This window comes from Orycteropus afer, unplaced genomic scaffold, assembly GCF_000298275.1.
Source record: "Orycteropus afer afer isolate SDZICR_OR568_19922 unplaced genomic scaffold, OryAfe1.0 scaffold00133, whole genome shotgun sequence".
Lineage (NCBI taxonomy): Eukaryota > Metazoa > Chordata > Mammalia > Tubulidentata > Orycteropodidae > Orycteropus > Orycteropus afer.
In genome coordinates, this window is record NW_006921720.1 from 1,884,836 (window position 1) to 1,903,971 (window position 19,136).

At 37.0% G+C, this 19,136-nt stretch overlaps 1 protein-coding gene across 1 annotated transcript in view; it reads right to left on the reverse strand.

The window, feature by feature from the left end:
• Positions 1 to 19,136, reverse strand: part of LMBRD1 (LMBR1 domain containing 1) — a 202,676-nt gene that overhangs the window by 46,537 nt on the left and 137,003 nt on the right. Inside the window, exon 9 of the mRNA XM_007945208.1 lies at positions 17,630 to 17,782. Coding sequence (XP_007943399.1) covers positions 17,630 to 17,782 — 153 coding nt within the window. The remainder of the gene's footprint in view (positions 1 to 17,629; positions 17,783 to 19,136) is intronic.

Here is a 19,136-nt window from a genome sequence, read left to right on the forward strand (position 1 = left end):
AAAGTGTTCAGTGCAGATCAGTGAGTAAGCACAAGCCCGCCTTGTTTCAGTACCTATGCTTAAACTGCCCCCTAGCTGATCACTCTTCTCTTTGGCTTCCTGGGTTCCACCCCTTTCTCCTGCTCTTCCGGCCTGCTACTCTGTGCTACGCCCATGCTTACCTTGTTCCCGGAAACCCAGTCCCTCTCGGGAGGGTAACAAGGGAAAGTGTTCAGTGCAGATCAGTGAGTAAGCACAAGCCCGCGCGTGCTTACCTCGCTCCCGGTGACTAGGCACAAGCCTGCCCATGCTTACCTCGCTCCCGGGGACTAAGCACAAGCCCGCCCGTGCTTACCTAGCTCCCGGAGACCCAGTCCCTCTCGGGAGGGTAACAAGGGAAAGTGTTCAGTGCAGAAGAATATAGCTATGTAATAATACATAAAAGGTAGAAGTAGAGGAATACAAGAACAAAAGATATGCCATATGCAGATGTAAATCTTACCTTTTCTGTAATTACAGTAAATATAAATGGATTAAACACATCAATTAACAGGCAGAGATTGGAAGAATTAATTTGAGAAATGATTATCTAACAACATGCTGTTTATAAGAGACATGCTAGATTCAAAGAAAAATAACATAAAAGAAAGAAAGAAAAGATATAACACGCAAAGAGTAACCAAAAGACAAAGAGCTGGAATGACTATATTAATTACAGACAAAATAAACTTTAAAAGAAAAATTATTACTAAAGACAAAGGAAGTCATTTTATAAATATGAAAGGATTCACCTACCAAGAAGACATAAGCATGCCTGCAAATAACAACAGAGCCCTCAAGTTCATCAAGCAAGAAATGACAGAACTGAAGGGAGAAATGGACAGTTCAACAATAATAGCTGGAGAGCTTAATACCCACTTTCAATAATGAAACAACTAGAGGGAAGATCAAGAAGGAGACAGAATACTTAACATTATAAATCAACTAGTCCTAAGAGGCATCTCTTGAACATTTTATCCAACATAGCTTGATACATATTCTTTTCAAATGTGTATGAAACATTCTCTAAGATAAACTGTATTTTAGGCCACACATTTCAATTAATCTTACGGGATTAAAATCACACAAAGAATATTCTCTGATTACAATGGAATGAAATCAGAAATCAAGAGCAGAAGGAAATTTGGGAAATAAAAAAATATGAGGAATTTGAGCAGTACACGCCTAAACAACCAGTAAGTCAAAGAATAAATCAAAACAGAAATGAGAAAATACTTTAAAATGAACAAAAACAAAAAATAACCTACCAAAGTTATGGGATGCAATGAAAGCAGTGCTTAGAGGAAAACATACCTATAAACACCCAGTATTAAAGAAAGAAAAAGAAAGTTGCTATTAAATCAATTCCAACTCAACAGTGACTTTATGTATGTTAAACTAGAACTGTGCTCCACATGGTTTCCATAGCTACTTTATCAGAGGTAGATCTCCAGGCCTTTTTTCCACCATTCCTCTGCATGCACACAAAGCACTGACCTTTGGGTTATCAGCCAAAGAAATATCTCCAATCAATAACCTAACTTTCAAACTAAGGAACTAGAAAAACAAAGGAAAATGAAAACCAAAGTAATCAAAAGTGGAAAATAATAAAGATTAGAACAGAATAATCAGCTCTGGTAGCCCAGTGGCTAAGGCACTTGACTACTAATCAGAAGGCTGGTGGTTCAAACCACCAGAAACTTCTTGAAAGGAAGATGGGGCAATCTACTTCTGTAAAGATACTGCCTTGGAAACACAAGGAGGGGTCGCTATGAGTCGGGTCCAACTCAACGGCACATAACAACAACAACAACAAGAATAGAATATATTTCATTGGCCTAAAGATCTCTGTGCAAGGACCTATTCATTCCACTCCTCTTCCCACAAATCCCTGACAACCACTGATCTTTTTACTGTCTTTATAACTTGCCTTTTCCAGAACATCATACAGCTGGAATCTTACAGTAGTAATCTTTTCAGACTGGATTCCTTCACTTAACAAAATGTATTCAATGTCCTTTTATGGCTGGATAGCTTATTTCTTTTTATTCCTGAATAATATTTCATTTTGTGGAGGTAGCACAGTTTGTTTATTCATTTATTAGAGGATATCTTGTTTGCTTCCAATTTTCGTAATTATAAATTAAGCTATTATAAACATTAATATATATATGTTTGAGTAGATCTATGTTTTCAGCTCAACCAAGTAAGTATCTAGGAGCATGATTACTGGATTACATGATAAGACTAAGCTTGTAAGAAACTGCCAAACTGTATTCCAATGTAGCTGTGCCATTTTGTATTCCCACCAACAAACAAATGAGAGTTCCTATTGCTCTGTATCTTTATCAGCGTTTGATATTATTAGCATTTTAGATTTTAGCTATTCTAATAGGTGGTATAAGGAACTCGGGTGGCATAGTGGTTAACACATTCAGCTGCTAACAAAAAGGTTGGTGGTTGGAACCCACCAGCTGCACTATGGGAGAAAGATAAGGTGGTCTGATTCTGTAAAGATTTATACCCTTGGAAACCCAATGGGGCAGTCCTGTTGTTGTTGTTGTTGTTAGGTGTCATCGAGTTGCTACCGACTCATAGCGATCCCATGCACAGCAGAACGAAACATCACCCAACCCCGCGCCAGCTCCATGATCCTTGCTATACTTGAGCCCATTGTTGCAGTCACAGTGTCAATCCATCTCGTTGAAGGCCTTCCCTTCCCTCGTCGACCCTCCACCTTACCATCCTTCTCCAGGGAATGGTCCCTTCTGACAACATGACCAAAGTAGGTAAGACGAAGTCTGGCCATTCTCGCTTCAAAGGAGCATCTTGGCTGCACTTCCTCCAGGACAGATCTGTTAGTTCTTTTAGCAGTCCATGGTACTTTCAACATTCTTTGCCAGCACCACAACTCAAAAACATCAACTCTTTGTTGATCTTCCACGTTCATTGTCCACCTCTCACATGCATACGAGGCAAATGAAAATATCATCGCTTGTGTCAGGTGCACCTTAGTCCTCAAGGAGACATCCTTGCTCCTCAGCACTTGAAAGAGTTCTTTATCAGCTGACCTGCCCAGTGCTACACGTCGTCTAATGTTCTGACTGCTGCTTCCATTGGTGTCAATTGTAGAACCAAGCAATGTGAATTCTTTGACAACCTCAATCTTTTCTCCATTAACCGTGATGTTGCTTATTGGTCCAGTTGTGAGGATTTTTGTTTTCCTTATATTGAGGTGTAATCCATATTGCAGACTATAGTCTTCAATCTTCATCAGTTAGTGCCTCAAGTCATCCTCATTTTCAACAAGCAAAGTTGTAACATCAGCGTATCTCAGGTTGTTAATGATTCTTCCTCCATTCCTGATGCCTCATTTTTCTTCATATAGTCCAACTTCTCGTATTATTTGCTCAGCATATAGATTGAATAAGTATGGGAAAGGGATACAACCCTGACGCACTCCCTTCTTGATTTTGAACCATGTACTGTTCCCTTGTTCTGTTCGAATGACAGCCTCCTCGTCAACGTACAGGTTCCTCATGAGTACAATCAAGTGTTCAGCAATTCCTATTCTTCTCAATGTTATCCATAATTTGTCATGATCTACACAATCAAATACCTTTGCATAGTCAATAAAACACAAGTAAACATTTTTCTGGTATTCTTTGCCTTAAGCCAAGATCCATCTGACAACAGCTATGATATCCCTTGTTCCACGTCCTCTTCTGAATCCAGCTTGAACCTCTGGAAGTTCTCTATCAATATACTGCTGCAACCGTTTTTGAATTATCTTCAGTAAGATCTTACTTGCGTGTGATATTAGTGATATTGTTCAATAATTTCTACATTCTGTGGGATCATCTTTCTTTGGAATGTGTACAAACATGGATCTCTTCCAGTCAGTTAGCCAGGTAGCTGTCTTCCAAATCTCTTGGCATACCGATTGACTGCCTCCAGTAGGGCATCCATTTGTTGAACTATCTCAACGCGTATTCCTTTAATTCCTGGAGCCTTGTTCTTCACCAATTCCTTCACTGCAGCTTCAACTTCCTCCTTCAATACCATTGGTTCTAGATCATATACCACCTCCTGAAATGGATGAAGATCTACCAGTTCTTTTTGGTACAGTGACTCTGTGCATACCTTCCATATTCTTTTTATGTTTCCTGCATCATTCAGTATTTTGCCCATAGAATCTTTCAATATTGCAACTCGAGGCAATCCTACTCTATATTAAATATAGAGGAAGTATATTAAATATAGATATTAAATAGATAGGCATATCTACTCTATATTAAAGGGCTGCTATGAGTTGGAATTGACTCGATGCCAGTGGGTTTGTTTTCTGGGTTTCAATAGGTGGTTCAAGTCCACCAACTGCTCTGCAGAAGAAAGATGAGGGCTTTCGTAAATATTTACAGCCTTGGAAACTCAATGGGGTTCGCTAGGAGTTGAAATAGACTTTTTTCTAATATAAAGTGATATTTCATTGTTGTTTTAATTTGCAATTGCCTACTGACATATGTTGCTTCCATGGGCACTGATTAATGATCCAAATATGATGAAATTATTGACAACTTCAGATTCCATTGTCATGATGTTTGTCAGTCCAATTGTAAGGATTTTTGTTTTCTTTATGTTCAGGTGGAATCCATACTGAAGGCTGCAGTCTTTGCCCTCCATCAGTAAGTGTTTTAAATCATTTTCATTTTCAGCAAGCAAGGATGTATTATCTGTTTGTCACAAATTATGAGTATTTCTCCAATTCTGATGCTGCATTCTTCTTCATATATTCAACTTCTTGGATTATTTGTTCAGACTGAATAAGTAAGGTGAAAGAACACAACCCTGCTGCCTGCCTTTTCCAATTATGAAGTGCTTGTTCTGTCCAGCCAACTGCTTCTTCATTCATGCATAGGTTCTGCATGAGCACAATTAAGTGTTCTCACCAAAATTTCACCCTATAATTTCAATTACATCATTTCTATTTCATCAGAACAGCTTGATACCATCTTTGACATTGCCTTCATAAGCCACTTGATATCTTTCTTGGAAATTCTGAAGATTTTTCTTTCAAGTTTAAAGGTTTTACCAGGAAGTAATACATCAGTTTTCCCAGTAGCAAGAGCTTATATCAATATGTAGACTCATGTTTTTTTTATTTCTGGACAATTTTTTGGATTATGGTTTTAAATATTGTTACACTATCTTCTTTTGCTTCTTTAGGTCACCAATTACACATGTAATTTCCCTTTTGTCTTCTATTTCACCAATCTCTTTCAGTTAATTTTTACTTCATTCTCTTTTTCTTTCTGTTGGTTGTTTTCTTGCCTTTTTAAAATGCTCTTATTAAATTTTGATTTGAATGTGTTCTCCTTTGGAGAAATCTGTTCTCCTTGTAACTTTGTCTTCATTTCTGAAATTAACTGCTTTTCCTCATTAGTTCAATTCTCTTCATTCCTTGTATTTTATTTTTATTTTAAAATTTCTAGTTCAAAATTTATCTTCTTTTCTCTAACTGCTAACTTGAAGATATTTAATTCAGTTTGAAGTGTTACATTACAATGCTTTGTCTGCTTCATAACTTTTGGGCTGTGGGGTGGAGTTTTCATTTACCAAAGTGAATTGATTCTTCTGTCACAGTAGCTTTGTGTAGACTGATTGTTTTCTTCTACTCATTTTGCACATGACAGAATTTTGCAAGACCAATGATTTATTCATTGCAAATACCTTTTTTCAAAAACATAAGTGATGACTATACACGTGGACTTCACCAGATGGAATACATAGGAATCTCTGGTAGTGTAGTGCCTAATGCACTTGACTGCTAACCAGAAGGCTGGTGGTTCAAACCCACCAGCCACTCCTTGGAAGGAAGGTTGGGCAATTTACTTCCATAGCAATACCACCTTGGAAACCCAAGGAGGAGTCTCTATGAGTTGGGTCTGACTTGACGGCATATAACAACAACAACAACAACATCTGTGGCAAGAGGCAATGGAGAAGTTCAATATCTTCCACCAAAACAAGGCCAGGAGCTGACTGTGGAACAGACCATCAACTGCTCATATGCACGTTCAAGCTGAAGTTGAAGACAATTAAAATGAGTCCACGAGAGCCAAAATATGACCTTGATAATATCCCTCCTAAATTTAGAGACCATTTAAAGAATAGATTTGAAGCATTAAACACCAGTGACCGAAAACCAGAGGAATTGTGTGTGAGATGACATCAAGAACATTATCCGTGAAGAAAGCAAAAGGCCATTATAAAGACAAGAAAGGAAGAAAAGACCAAAACAGATGTCAGAAGAGACTCTGAAACTTGTCCTTGAGCAGAGAATAGCTAAAGCAAATCGAAGAAATGACAAGATAAAAGAGCTGAACAGAAGATTTCAAAAAGCAGCTTGAGAAGACAAAGTCAATTATTGTAATGAAATGTGCAGAGACCTAGAGTTAGAAAACAAAAAGGGAAGAACACGCACAGCATTTTTCAAGCTGAAAAAACTAAGGAAAAAATTTAAGCCTTGAGTTGCAATATTGAAAAATTCTATGCGCAAAAAATTGAATGATGTAGAAAGCATCAAAAGATGGAAGGAATACACAGTCAATGTACCATAAAGACCTAGTTGATCTTCATCCATTTCAGGAGTTGGGATATGATCAAGGACCAATGGTATTGAAGGAAGAAATTAAAGCTACACTGAAGGAATTGGTGAAGAACAAGCTCCAGAAATTGATGGAACATTCATTGAGATGTTTCAACAAATGGATGCCCCACTGGAGGCACTCAGTTATGCCAAGAGATTTGGAAGACAGCTACCTAGCCAACAAATATATATAAAAATATATATTTGTACCTATTCCAAAGAAAGGTGATCCCACAGAATGTGGAAATTATTGAACAATATCATTAATATCAGGGAGCTCTGGTGGCATAGTGCCTAAGGTACTTGACTGCTAACCAGAAGGCTGGCAGTTCAAACCCACCAGCCACTCCTTGGAAGGAAGGTTGGACAATCTACTTTCGTAGTGGTAACACCTCAGAAACCCAAAGAGGGGTCGCTATAAGTCGGGTCCGACTCCAGAGTACATAACAATAACATCATTAATATCATATGTAAGTAAAATCTTACTGAAGATAATTCAAAAACAATGGCAGCAGTACACTGACAGAAACGCACTGCCATCGAGTCAGATCCGACTCCTGGTGACCCCTCCTTGGGTTTCCGAGGTGATATCTCTACAGAGCTTCCAGAAATGCAACCTGGACTCAAAAGAGGATGTGGAATGAGGACTATCATTGCTGATGTCAGATGGATCTTGGCTGAAAGCAAAGAATACCAGAAAGATGTTTACTTATGTTTTACTGACTATGCAAAAACATTCAATTTTGTAGATCATACCAAATTATGGATAACATTGAGAAGAATGGGAATTCCAGAACACTTGATTGTACTCATGAGGAACCTGTACATAGATCAGAAGACTGTTTGATTAGAACAAGGGGATACTGCATGGTTCAAAATCAAGAAGAGAGTGTGTCAGGATGGTATCCTTTCACCATACTTACTCAGTCTGTATGCTGAGCAAATAATCCAAGAAGCTGGATTATATGAAGAACAAGGCATCAGGATTGGAGGAAGATTCATTAACAACCTGCAATATGAAGATGACACAACTTTGCTTGCTAAAAGTGAGGATGACTTGAAGCACTTACTGATGAAGATTGAAAACTACAGTCTGCAGTACAGACATCTCAATATAAAGAAAACAAAAATCCTTACAACTGGTCCAATAAACAGCTTCACAGCAGATGGAGAAAAGATTGAAGTTGTCAAGGATTTCATATTACCTGGTTCTATAATCAACACCAATGGAAGCAGCAGTCAAGGCATCAGATGACATATGCATTGAGCAAATCTGCTGCAAAACACCTCTTTCAAGGGCTGAAGAGTAAAGATGTCTCCTTGAAAACTAAGGTGCACCTAACCTAAGTCATGGTATTTTCAATCGCCTCTTATACGTGTGAGAGCTGGACAATGAATAAGGAAGACCGAAGAAGAGTTGATCCTTTTGAGTTGTGGTGCTGGAGAAGAATGGTAAGAGTACCATGGTCTGCTAAAATGACTAACAAATCTGTCCTGAAGGAAGTACACCCAGAATGCCCCTTGGAAGCAAGAATGGCCAAACTTTGTCTCACCTAGTTTGGTCATATTGTCAGAAGGAACCATTCCTTGGAGAAGGAAATTATGCTTGCTAAAGTGGAGGGTCAACGAAGAAGAGAAAGGCCCTCAATGAGATGGATAGACACAGTGCCTACAATGATGGGCTCAGGTATAGCAAGGATCGTGAGGTGGCACAAGACTGGATAGTGTTTCATTCTGCTGCGCATAGGGTTGCTATGAGTCGGATGACTTGATGGCACCTAACAACAACTCATTTTATGGGTTTGTGGTGGTTTTAAAAGTCTTAGGTTCAGTGGCACATTTGGTCAGTATAGCAAAGCACAGATATTCTTTTGGGAAAAGAGGGATATAAATTTTCCAAATTTTGGTTCTCTTTTGTCGTGCAGGACTTTACCCCTTTACTATTCAATCTCCAAATGACTCTTCTTCCTTCTTCTTTTTTTTTTTTTTCTTTTAATATTTTCTCTTGTAAGTGATGCCTTCAGAAGAATGCCTCCTCAAATGCCAAACATTTTAAAACCTCTCCTTACTTTCTGCAGTGCTCTACCAGGGCATTTTTTCCTAAAGACTTTGTAAAGGTTTCAGATCAATCTTATGCCCATCTCTAGATCTCCTTTTCTCTTTCTCATGCAATTTTTCCTGGACTATTTTTGTTTAACACAAGATTTGAAGTAGGAGATGGAGAGAAAGTCTGCTGGATTTTGGGACTTTTTTTTTTTTTTTTCTTTCTTTTTTTTTATTTATAAGTAATTTGAAGTTTGGGAATTCTTAATTCTGCTTATATTGAGGATGTAGTTTTCACATAGTTTTATTTGTTTGTTGTTCTTGTTATTCTATTGTTTTTGAAGGATATGTGCAGAGTCTTAGAATTAAGTAGCTTATCATTATCTTCATCTACTATAGTCCCTCAGATCTAATTATTTTAAATAACTAGTTGGAAATATTATACATAAAGCTTTGATATGTGCAAGCATAAAATGGTGCTAAAACAAAACCAAACTGACTGCTGTTGAGTTAGTTCTAACTCATAGAGACCCCTCCTTGAGTTTCTGAGGCGGTATCACTATAGAAATAGATTGCCCAGTGTTCTATCCGAGGAATGGCTGGTTTGAACCACCAGCTTTCCAGTTAGCAGTCAAATGCCTTAGGCACTATGCCACCAGAGCTCCTAGTTAATATATATAGTCAAATTATATTGTTAAAATCTATCCTGAGCTACTGAACAATGATAACTTGATATTACTAATCTAAGAAAGGATCCATAACTGATCAAAAGGAGCACCTACTGGGCTAAGTCAAGAAAGTGGCCTGGAGAGGATGCTCAATGGAGAAAATGTGTGTTAAGCTGCTTTTACACTCTTCTTTATCGATGCCTATTAAGCTGTCACATATTTTCAGAGAACCTAAATAAAGAACAAAACATGAATCTTATACCTAGATAATCCAGTGAAATAATTATGTTTAGGCCAATAACCTTTTTAAATTAAATTGCCATAAAGAAGGCAAAGAATGGCATATCACATGCTAAGCTGGCATGAGAAGTAAGTCCATAATATTTAACTATTACTGTGTAATGCATGAAGAATAACTCAAATAAAAGCAGTATGTTTCATGTTAAACTTGATGATGTTAACCACTACTTAATTATTCTGATGTGTCCAAATGATTAGAAAAGTAACATACAATATTAATATGGGAATTCAGTTTTCTTTGAAGTACAGGTTACTATAGACTTGATTACTGGTGCATTATATGCTTTAATCCAGAATATATCAAACTGGCAATTCAATGATATTAATCTACATTCAGATCACTCTTCCTCCCTTCCAATTCTAATTCACACAGAATTCAAAATCATACTGAAGTAAATATTTAATGAAAATTATTTTATGAACTATCTGTGTGGTTATTTAAAATAATTTTACTGATAAGTGGAATCTGAATATTTAGAAAATGTGGTACTACTTCAGGTCAGGAAACTTGGAGTTCTAGTCCTACTGTTGTTGTTACATGCCATAGAGTCAGACCCTATCATAGCGACCTCTCCTTGGGTTTCTGAGGTGGTATCACTACGGAAGTAGATTGTCCAACCTTCCTTCCAAGAAGTGGCTGGTGTGTTTGAACTGTCAGCCTTCTGATTAGCAGTCAAGTGTCTTAGGCACTACACCATCTCTGTTATTTTGGATAAATTATAGCCCGTAGGTATTCTTATTAATAAAATCATAAAATTGAGTAAGATAAATTCTAATGCCATTTACACTGTGAAAAGTTGATAAATCTACTTTACTACAGACTTGCTTAAATTCTTCCACTTAATACAAGGGGGAGAGACCATAAAAGATATAATTAGTAGAATCAAAATGGTGTCTCAATATGAACATCTTAGACAGGAGATACTTAAGTAAACGAAAGGCTAAAATAATGGGAACGAAGAAAATAAAGAAATAGGAATAAACAAACCATGAAATCACTTAGCATTTCACCTCCTGTGCACTTAGGAAACTTTTATTTGTTGTTTTTGCAACTGTAAGGGAACAAATTAATAGAACCTTAAGTTTCATTTTAGTTACAAATGAAGAGAGAATTATGAACCAAAATATGATGATCGCCTACTTCCAAGTTTGATTATATTGATGAGCTATTTTTCCAATTATTTCATTTTTGGACTTTAAGGACCATCTCGGGCTTTAATATTGAAATGTGCTTCACTTTCGGCATTTCTACAGTATTCTATTTTAAAAAGTAATCTGATACTTATACTGCTTTTATTCTGTTAAACTGAAATAAGAAGAAACATGCTGCATAATTCTATAATCCTTTTTACATTAGCGGCACCTACAGCTAAGGTTCCTAAGTGGTACATATGGTTTGTGGTTGAATGCTAACCTAAAGGCTGGTGGTTCAAATCTAACCAGTGATACACAGAAGAAAAGGCTGGTGATTTCCTCCCATTAACATTATAGCCAAGACAACTCTACGGAGCAGTTCTACTCTGTAACACATGGGGTCATCGTGAGTTGGAATCAACTCAACAGCAACGAACAACAACAATTAATACTTAATGGACCAACCTAGTTCTTCCCTTCAATTGATCATATATAGATGTCTGGCTGAGCAGGTAGTCAAGTTTTAAGTCCCTCAATGTTAGGGTCAATTTCTAAACTGAACAAGAGAAGCACATTACATTAAAAAGGGTAAATCTAATGTAAAAGTTCTTGTTTTAAAAGCATAACAAAAGAGAACTAGCTTTATATCATGATCTTTTTAGAAACAATTGTTCATTCAATTTAGCATTTGAGAATAATAAATGTTCGTAGCATAATGCTTGACATATTAATGTACACTAACTTTTATGAATGAAGTTCCTTTTAAAACGACTGCTTTGAAAAATTAAGTTCTTAAAGCTATCTTGTCTTTACTACCTCAAAACATATTTTTTCTGCAATAAAAACGTTATTTTTCCGAAATAACTGTTTTCCAAGTCCAGCCCAAGCATTTCAAGGTAAAGATGGGTTGGATTACTTATAGGTGGGTTTACTCTCCATATATGATCTTCAAATATCTATACCATAAAATCAGTACTGGTAACCTACAAAAGATACTGTAAAGGTTATATAACATTTATCATCATCAAAGAAAAACACCTTAAAACATACCAATTATTTCAAATTATGAAGCACCTACACTAAAATTAAAAACTTACCTCCCAAAGGGTTATCTATCAAATCAAAATGTGGAATATACAGTTGCATCCCAAATAAAATACTTAATTTTGTCTTTTAGGCATTCTCACACAGTGAGGTCCAAAACAAAGAAAAGTCTCACATGTTTTAAATATTATTCTTTAAAGAAGGAAATCTGTTACATCTTTAAACAATCCCTATTCCTATCAGAAGGTTCTAAGAAGATGGAGAGATTAGTAAAGAAAAATCAAAATATTCCTACAGACTTTCAAAACAACCAAGTACTGTCATCAGTGTGTGATAAAACTATATTTGCCTGCTTGCTTAACTCATGAAGTTCAGTTATTTTTAGTTTTGCTTGTTTGTTGTGGGGGGAGATTGGTAGAGAACTGGGACAAATACAAATATGACTTTTTACTAGTTCTTTATTACAAGTCTGATTCAAATAAACAGAAATTTCTTTTTTAAAAATGTATGTGATATAACTATGAACATCAATTTATCCCTTTTTATGTAAACACAAGAGGTATATACACAATAAAATCTCAAGTTATATTTAAAACCTAATGGATCTATAGCTTATTCAAGCTAATTAGCTAGACTCAAAACTATGCCCTTCTGTCAGGGGAGAGTTTAATCAAGTATTTAATGAACATGAGACTGTATGCTTACTAATATTAGGTATACATATATAAATGTTGTGTTTTAAGGACCCATGAATGTATTCTAATTACATACTTATTTTTTATAAGTCTTGAACACAGAACTAATCTTCTGCCTGAGTTCCAAGGCAGCATTTAAGAAGTTGAAAAATCCTATATAGAGAACTATAAGAATAGCAGTTATAATTTTTTGAGATGTTTACATTAAAAGGCCTGTACTATCCTCATTATTTCAGTTAGTCCCCAGAGTTAAAAGTACATATAATTCCATTGTAAGGATGAAAAAACTGAGGCTAAGAAAGTTGAAATAATAAGAAAGTTACACAGCTGGTAAAGAGCAAAAAAGTACACTAACCCAGGTATATGTAATTGCAAAGCCCAAACTCTTCACCATCATGTTTCTGGAGAAACCATCACGCTACAGAAATCTATATAAGACTTCCCTTGAAGCTGGTGCTGAATATTAAGGAATATATGGGAACATGAGGTCAAGCAAACAATTACTGGGGAGTTGTAAGTTGAACAATTTCCTAGAACTGGAAAAAGTCTGCATTCCAACCAATGATGGAGGAGAGGTCTTGTTGGATACCTGGGCTTTCTGGAAAATCCCAGAAGTGTCATCCCTGAGCAGAGAGGCTAAATGTCCTAGAGTAAAGGCTACCCTTCTCATGGTGAAAAAGCTAAAAAACAATTATTGAAGAAATCAAGCTGATCCACAAGTTTAATGAACTACACAAAGGCTAGCAATCTTTAAATGTAGATGTGGTGGTGAAGTTTGTCTGTCAACTTGACTGGGCCTGGTTGAGTGACTGGGCAGCTGGATGTAGTATTCCCCATGATGAGACTGGTAATCAACTCCATGTTGCAATCTACTGTGAGCAGCTGAGTAGCTGCCTTTGGGTATGTGGTCTGTTTCCTGTATATTAGAAACAGCTTTGGGAATGGTCTCTAGCTTATGGCACACTTGAACGCTAGATGTAGCCATGTCTTTGTTCAGCAGCCTGCCATGCTCTGCCGACCCTGGGACTTTCAATGGACTTGAATCAATGGCCATGTTGTTTGGTAACATCGGGACTGTGCCATTTTATTTGTCAACCTTGGGCTTGTTAGCCTCAGCAGCCAGCAGCTGCCTGAATGAGGAGATGCCTCTAGCTTTAGTGGGCTGGGAGCAAGAGGCAGAGCTGAAACCCAAGGTCAAGGGTCTAGGGGCTTTCACACAGTCCCTAGAGCCTGGCACTTGAACTCAGAATTCTAGTCTCTGGAACTGTAAGACAATAAACTCCTGTTTGTTCAAGCCATCCCATTTGTGGTGTATATTCTTGTCAGAGTGGCACTAGGTAACCAAAAATAGAAGATAACAAAATTCAGATACTCAATGTTCAATATCTAATCATATATTACATAAAACTCAAAGCAAACTCACTGCCACTGCGTCTATTCCAACTCACAGCAACCCCCATTGGGTTTCTGAGGCTGTAAATTTTTACAGAAGTAGACTGCCCCATCTTCCTTCCATGGAGCAGGAAGGGTTTGAACTGCTGACCTTCTGGTTGGTAGCCAAATGCCCTGCATTAAAAGGCCCTGCACTACCCTCATTATTTCAGTTAGTCCCCAGAGTTAAAAGTACATATAACTCCATTGTAAGGATGAGAAAACTGAGGCTAAGAAAGTTGAAATAATAAGAAAGTTACACAGCTGGTAAAGAGCAAAACAGTACACTAACCCAGGTGTATGTAATTGCAAAGCCCAAACTCTTCACCATCATGTTTCTGGAGAAACCATCATGCTACAGAAATCTATGTAAGACTTCCCTTGAAGCTGGTGCTGAAATATTAAGGAATATATGGGAGTATGAGGTCAAGCAAAGAATTACTGGGGAGTTGTAAGTTGAACAATTTCCTAGAACTGGGAAAAAATCTGCATTCCAACCAATGATGGAGGAGAGGCCAAATGCCTTATCCACTAGGCCACCAGAGCTCCTTATACATTACAGAAAATCAGGAAAATATGACCCAAAATTAGGTGAGAAAGTAGTAGAAACAAACCCAGAAATGATTTTGTTGTTAGGTGTCATCGAGTCGTCTCTGACTCACAGCGACCCTAAGCACAGCAGAACGAAACACCACGATTCCTGCTATACTTGAGCCTATTGCCACTGCCACTGTGTCAATCCATTTCATTGAAGGTCTTCCCCTCTTTCGTCAACCCTCCACCTTACCAACCATGACATCCTTCTCCGGGAAATGGTCCCTTCTGAATGACCAAATGATAGATAGTAAAGAATTTTTAGAACAGCTGAGCTCTGGTGGCATAGGGCCTAAGGCATTTGACTGCTAACCAGAAGGCTGACTGCTAACCCACCAGTCACTCCGTAGGAAGACTGGGCAATCTTCTTCTGTAAAGATTTCCCCCACCTCAGAAACCTAAAGGGGTTTGCTATGAGCTGGAATCAACTCAATGGCAATGAGATTGGCTTTTTTTTTTTTTTTAAACTGAAAACATGCTCAAGGATTTAAAAGAAAGTAATAGCAAGGATTGTGAGGATGGCACACAACCAGGCAGTGTTTCGTTCTGCTGTACACAGGGTTGCTATGAGTCAGAGCTGACCTGATGGCACCTAACAACAATGATCATAGTACAGAAATGGAAGAACAACTTTTTCTATCAAAAAAAAAAAAAAAAAAAACTGACCTTGTGCATTTGTAGTAAAAAATCCTTCCCACAAAGACATCTCTGACACCAGATGTCTTTACTCATGAATTGTAACCAATATTTAAAGAAGAAATAATAATCAGATACAAATTCTTTCATGTAAATGAAGTAGGTGGGAACACTTCTCAATTCATTTTAGAAAGCTAACATTACCCTGATACCAAATGAAGACATTTAAAAAACTATATAGACCAATATCTCTTTCCAGTATAGAAATAAAAATCCTTGATATCTGCAAATCCAATCCAGAAACATATAAAAAAAGATATCATGACCAAGTGGGTTTATCCCAGGAATACAAGGTTATTTCAACTTCAGAAAAATCAAATGTAATATATGATTAATAAAATACATGAGAAAAAAATCATATAATCATCTCAATAGATGAAAAAATACTAATAAAATTTAATATCTAGTAATGATAAAATATGTTACCAAAGTAGGAATAGAAGGAAACATACTCTATTTGATAAAAAGTATCTAAGTAAAGTCTGAAACTAACATCATACCTAATGGTGAATGGCTGAACATTTTTCCCCTAAGATTAGGAATATGTCAGCTCTGTTTCAATTTGATGTTGTACCAGACTTTCTAGCAAGTACAATAAGGAAAGACTAAAACAAAATAAAACAAAAACTGGAAATAATAAGGTTTGAAAGGAAATAAAACTATCTTTCAGAGGCTAATACAATCATATATGTAAAAATTCCTAACAAATCTATAATAAAGTTACTTAGAACTAACACTTTAGTACGCTTGTGAGATACAAAAGGCCAGTGCTCACAAACAACTGTAGTTTTATATACTCACAACAAGTAACTGAAAATTGAAATAAAATAGTATCATTAGTCTATAAAGGAAGAAATATTTATAGATAAATTTATCAGAATATATCCAACACCTCTAACCTGACCATTATAATATATTACTGAGAGAAATATAAGACATAAATAAATGGAAAGCTGTAACAGGTTCATGGACTGCATAATTCAGTATTATTAAGATATCAAATTCTTCTCAAATTTACCTATAGTTCAAAGTAATCTCAATAGAAATTTCAGTAGAAATTATAGCTGTGCCTGAAGTCAGAGTTCAAGGGGGCATGGTGAGGGAATAACTGCAAAGCGGCATAAAATAGTTTTTTAGGGTATCAGCAATGTTCTATTTGTCTTTCTGTCTATGTATCTACATACCTCTTTGGCAACATCAATCTGTACACTTACAAATGTTGATTTAAAAAAATCCCTTTAAGCATATACTAACTGAATTGGGACAGAACATGTTTTAAAGAAGGAAGCTAATGGTACAGACCGGGCTATACATGTTTGTAAGAAATGATACACAATTTAGGATTAAAATAAGGCTTACAGAGTGTGTCATCATACCTTTGGTGCTATGAAGACAAATCACCTTGGGAAAAAGGACTGGGATGAGTTTAAAACATTTTTCTGACAGAAGGTTAAAAAACAGTGATACATAGTAAAACTAATTAACTCTTTCCAAAGTGGATTGTTTCATGGTGAGTAGTCAGTGAACCTCTTTTCTAATAGTAAGAGGAAGACAAAGCAGCACCAGGATTCAACCTGACTGATCTCTGATGGAGTTCTCTAAAATTTCATTTTTAAAAATTTAGCCAAAATCTACTTTCTAGCTTCATCTCGCCTGACTTCTCTGCAAACCAGTCTATTTATAGCACTTTTCTGAATTACAATTTGCTACTGTATACAATGCTCTAATGTTTGAAATGTTCTCTGTAATCCAGATATAGACGTGGGGTGTGTGTGTGTGTGTGTCTGTCTGTCTGTCTGTCTCTGGTCAGCAGTTACAGCTTAAGTTTAGGTCCCACAGTCGTGTTATGATGGCCTTCATCAATTTAGTGTTCAAGAACTTCCATCCCAAGAACTGATGCCAGGCAAAGGATGATTTCCAAAATTAAAAAATATGATTTTCTTTCTTAAATGTGTCTTACATACTTTCAGAAACATATCTAACAATGAGGCAAATTCTATTACTTTTAGTTAAGATCTTTGAGTTCCCCTGATCTCCTTGTTATTGAACAGTACAAGTTTAACAATATGCTGGCAGAATATTGCATTACTCAGCTATATTTTTATTTAAATTTCCCAATAACTATGTTATAATCCCTGCATTACACATGAGTAAATGAAGCTCAGAGAAGTTACATACCTTGCTCAACCTACCAAACAGTAGAGCTGTGATTTAAAACTAGGTTATTTTAACTCCAAAATCCATGTTTTTAAGCCCCACGCTTAATGCCTCAAGAGGAAAACTCAATTCTTCTGAGAAATACCATATATACTTGGGTGAAGAGTAACAGCACAGTTTTTTTTAAAACCTTGATTTACCTTCAGGGGACGTAGAACACCACAAAATTTTGTCCACCAGCTGTTTTCAATGAATTCTAAGTGCCTCTCTCTTTTCTTAAGTGTTCGCAACCTTTCTTCAAATTGTTTTAAGGCACGTTTATCCCTTGCTGGCAAAGGTCGACCATCTTTGCTCTGCAAATAACAGAACAAAATAAAACACAGTTTTTACCATTTATGTTTTAGTAAAGTACCCATCAGAGTTAGTAGATCAGGCAACAAAAACTTTACTGTCTCCTTTTATCCCTTATCTTCATGTATTTGGCCCTCCCCTTCTCTCCTTATGGTCAAGTAATTGTGTTATTGTGTACCTAAACTGAAGCTTCTCAGGCCCTGATTAAAAAACCAGCAGAGAGATGGTTTTCATAACAATTGCTAAGAATTGGGATTCTCTTATTCCCAATGAGTCTCACTTTCACATGAGTCATGCTTTCTTTGGCCAAGCTGTCAACATATAATCTCCATATATGTTTATGTCATGGTAATTATAACTATGAGCAGTACTTCTCTTATGTCTCACAGATACTCTTTTCCCACTTGAATTCCCCTGCTGCTTGTTAGTTGTCATTTGAAATGATTCCCACTCATGGCAGCCTCATGTGAGCAGAGCAGGGCAGTTTCAAGGCTGTGACAGTTAAGTGCTGTGACCTTTTGGAAGAAGACTACCAGGCTATCTTGCAAGGTGCCTCTGGGAAGACCTGAACTGCCAACCTCCTGGTTAGTAGTCAAGCACTTAACCATATGGGCTACCCAGAGACTCCTTACACAAACATTTCTCTCTAGCATATCCCACTGCAAACTCAGTTTGAAATCATAGATATAATAAACCTGATACCCAAATATTCTTTAAAAGAAGATGTACAGAATTGTAACAATCTCTTTATATCATGGCACCTCCACAATCTTCTGGCACCAGCCATCCTCTCTTTTACCTTACCTCATTGCTTCTCAAAAGCTGGCATGCATAAGAATCACCTGAGAAGTTTGATAAACACAAATATCTGAACCTCACCCTCAGATAATCTGATTAAGTAGGTCTTGGGTGGGGACTATAATTTGTATTTCTAGTAAGTTCCAGGAGATGCTGATGATATTGGTCAAGAAACCACATTTTGCATACAGTGGTCTATAATATTTTCATTCCTTTAAGCAAGTGGGGGGAGCTCTGGCAGTGTAGTGCCCAAGGCACCTGACTGTTAACCAGAAGGCTGGCAGTTCAAACCCACCAGCCATTCCTCGGAAGGAAGATGGGGTAATCTACTTCCGTAGTGATACTACCTCGGAAACCCAAGGAGGGGTCGCTATGAGTCGGGTCCAATTCGATGGCACATAACAACAACAAGCAAGTGGGAGCTCTGGTGGCCTAGTGCCTAAGGTATTTGACTGCTAACCAGAAGACTGGCGGTTCAAACCCACCAGCCACTCCTTGGAAGGAAGGTTGGGCGATCTACTTCCATAGTAGTAATGCCTCCGAAACCCAAGGGGGGGG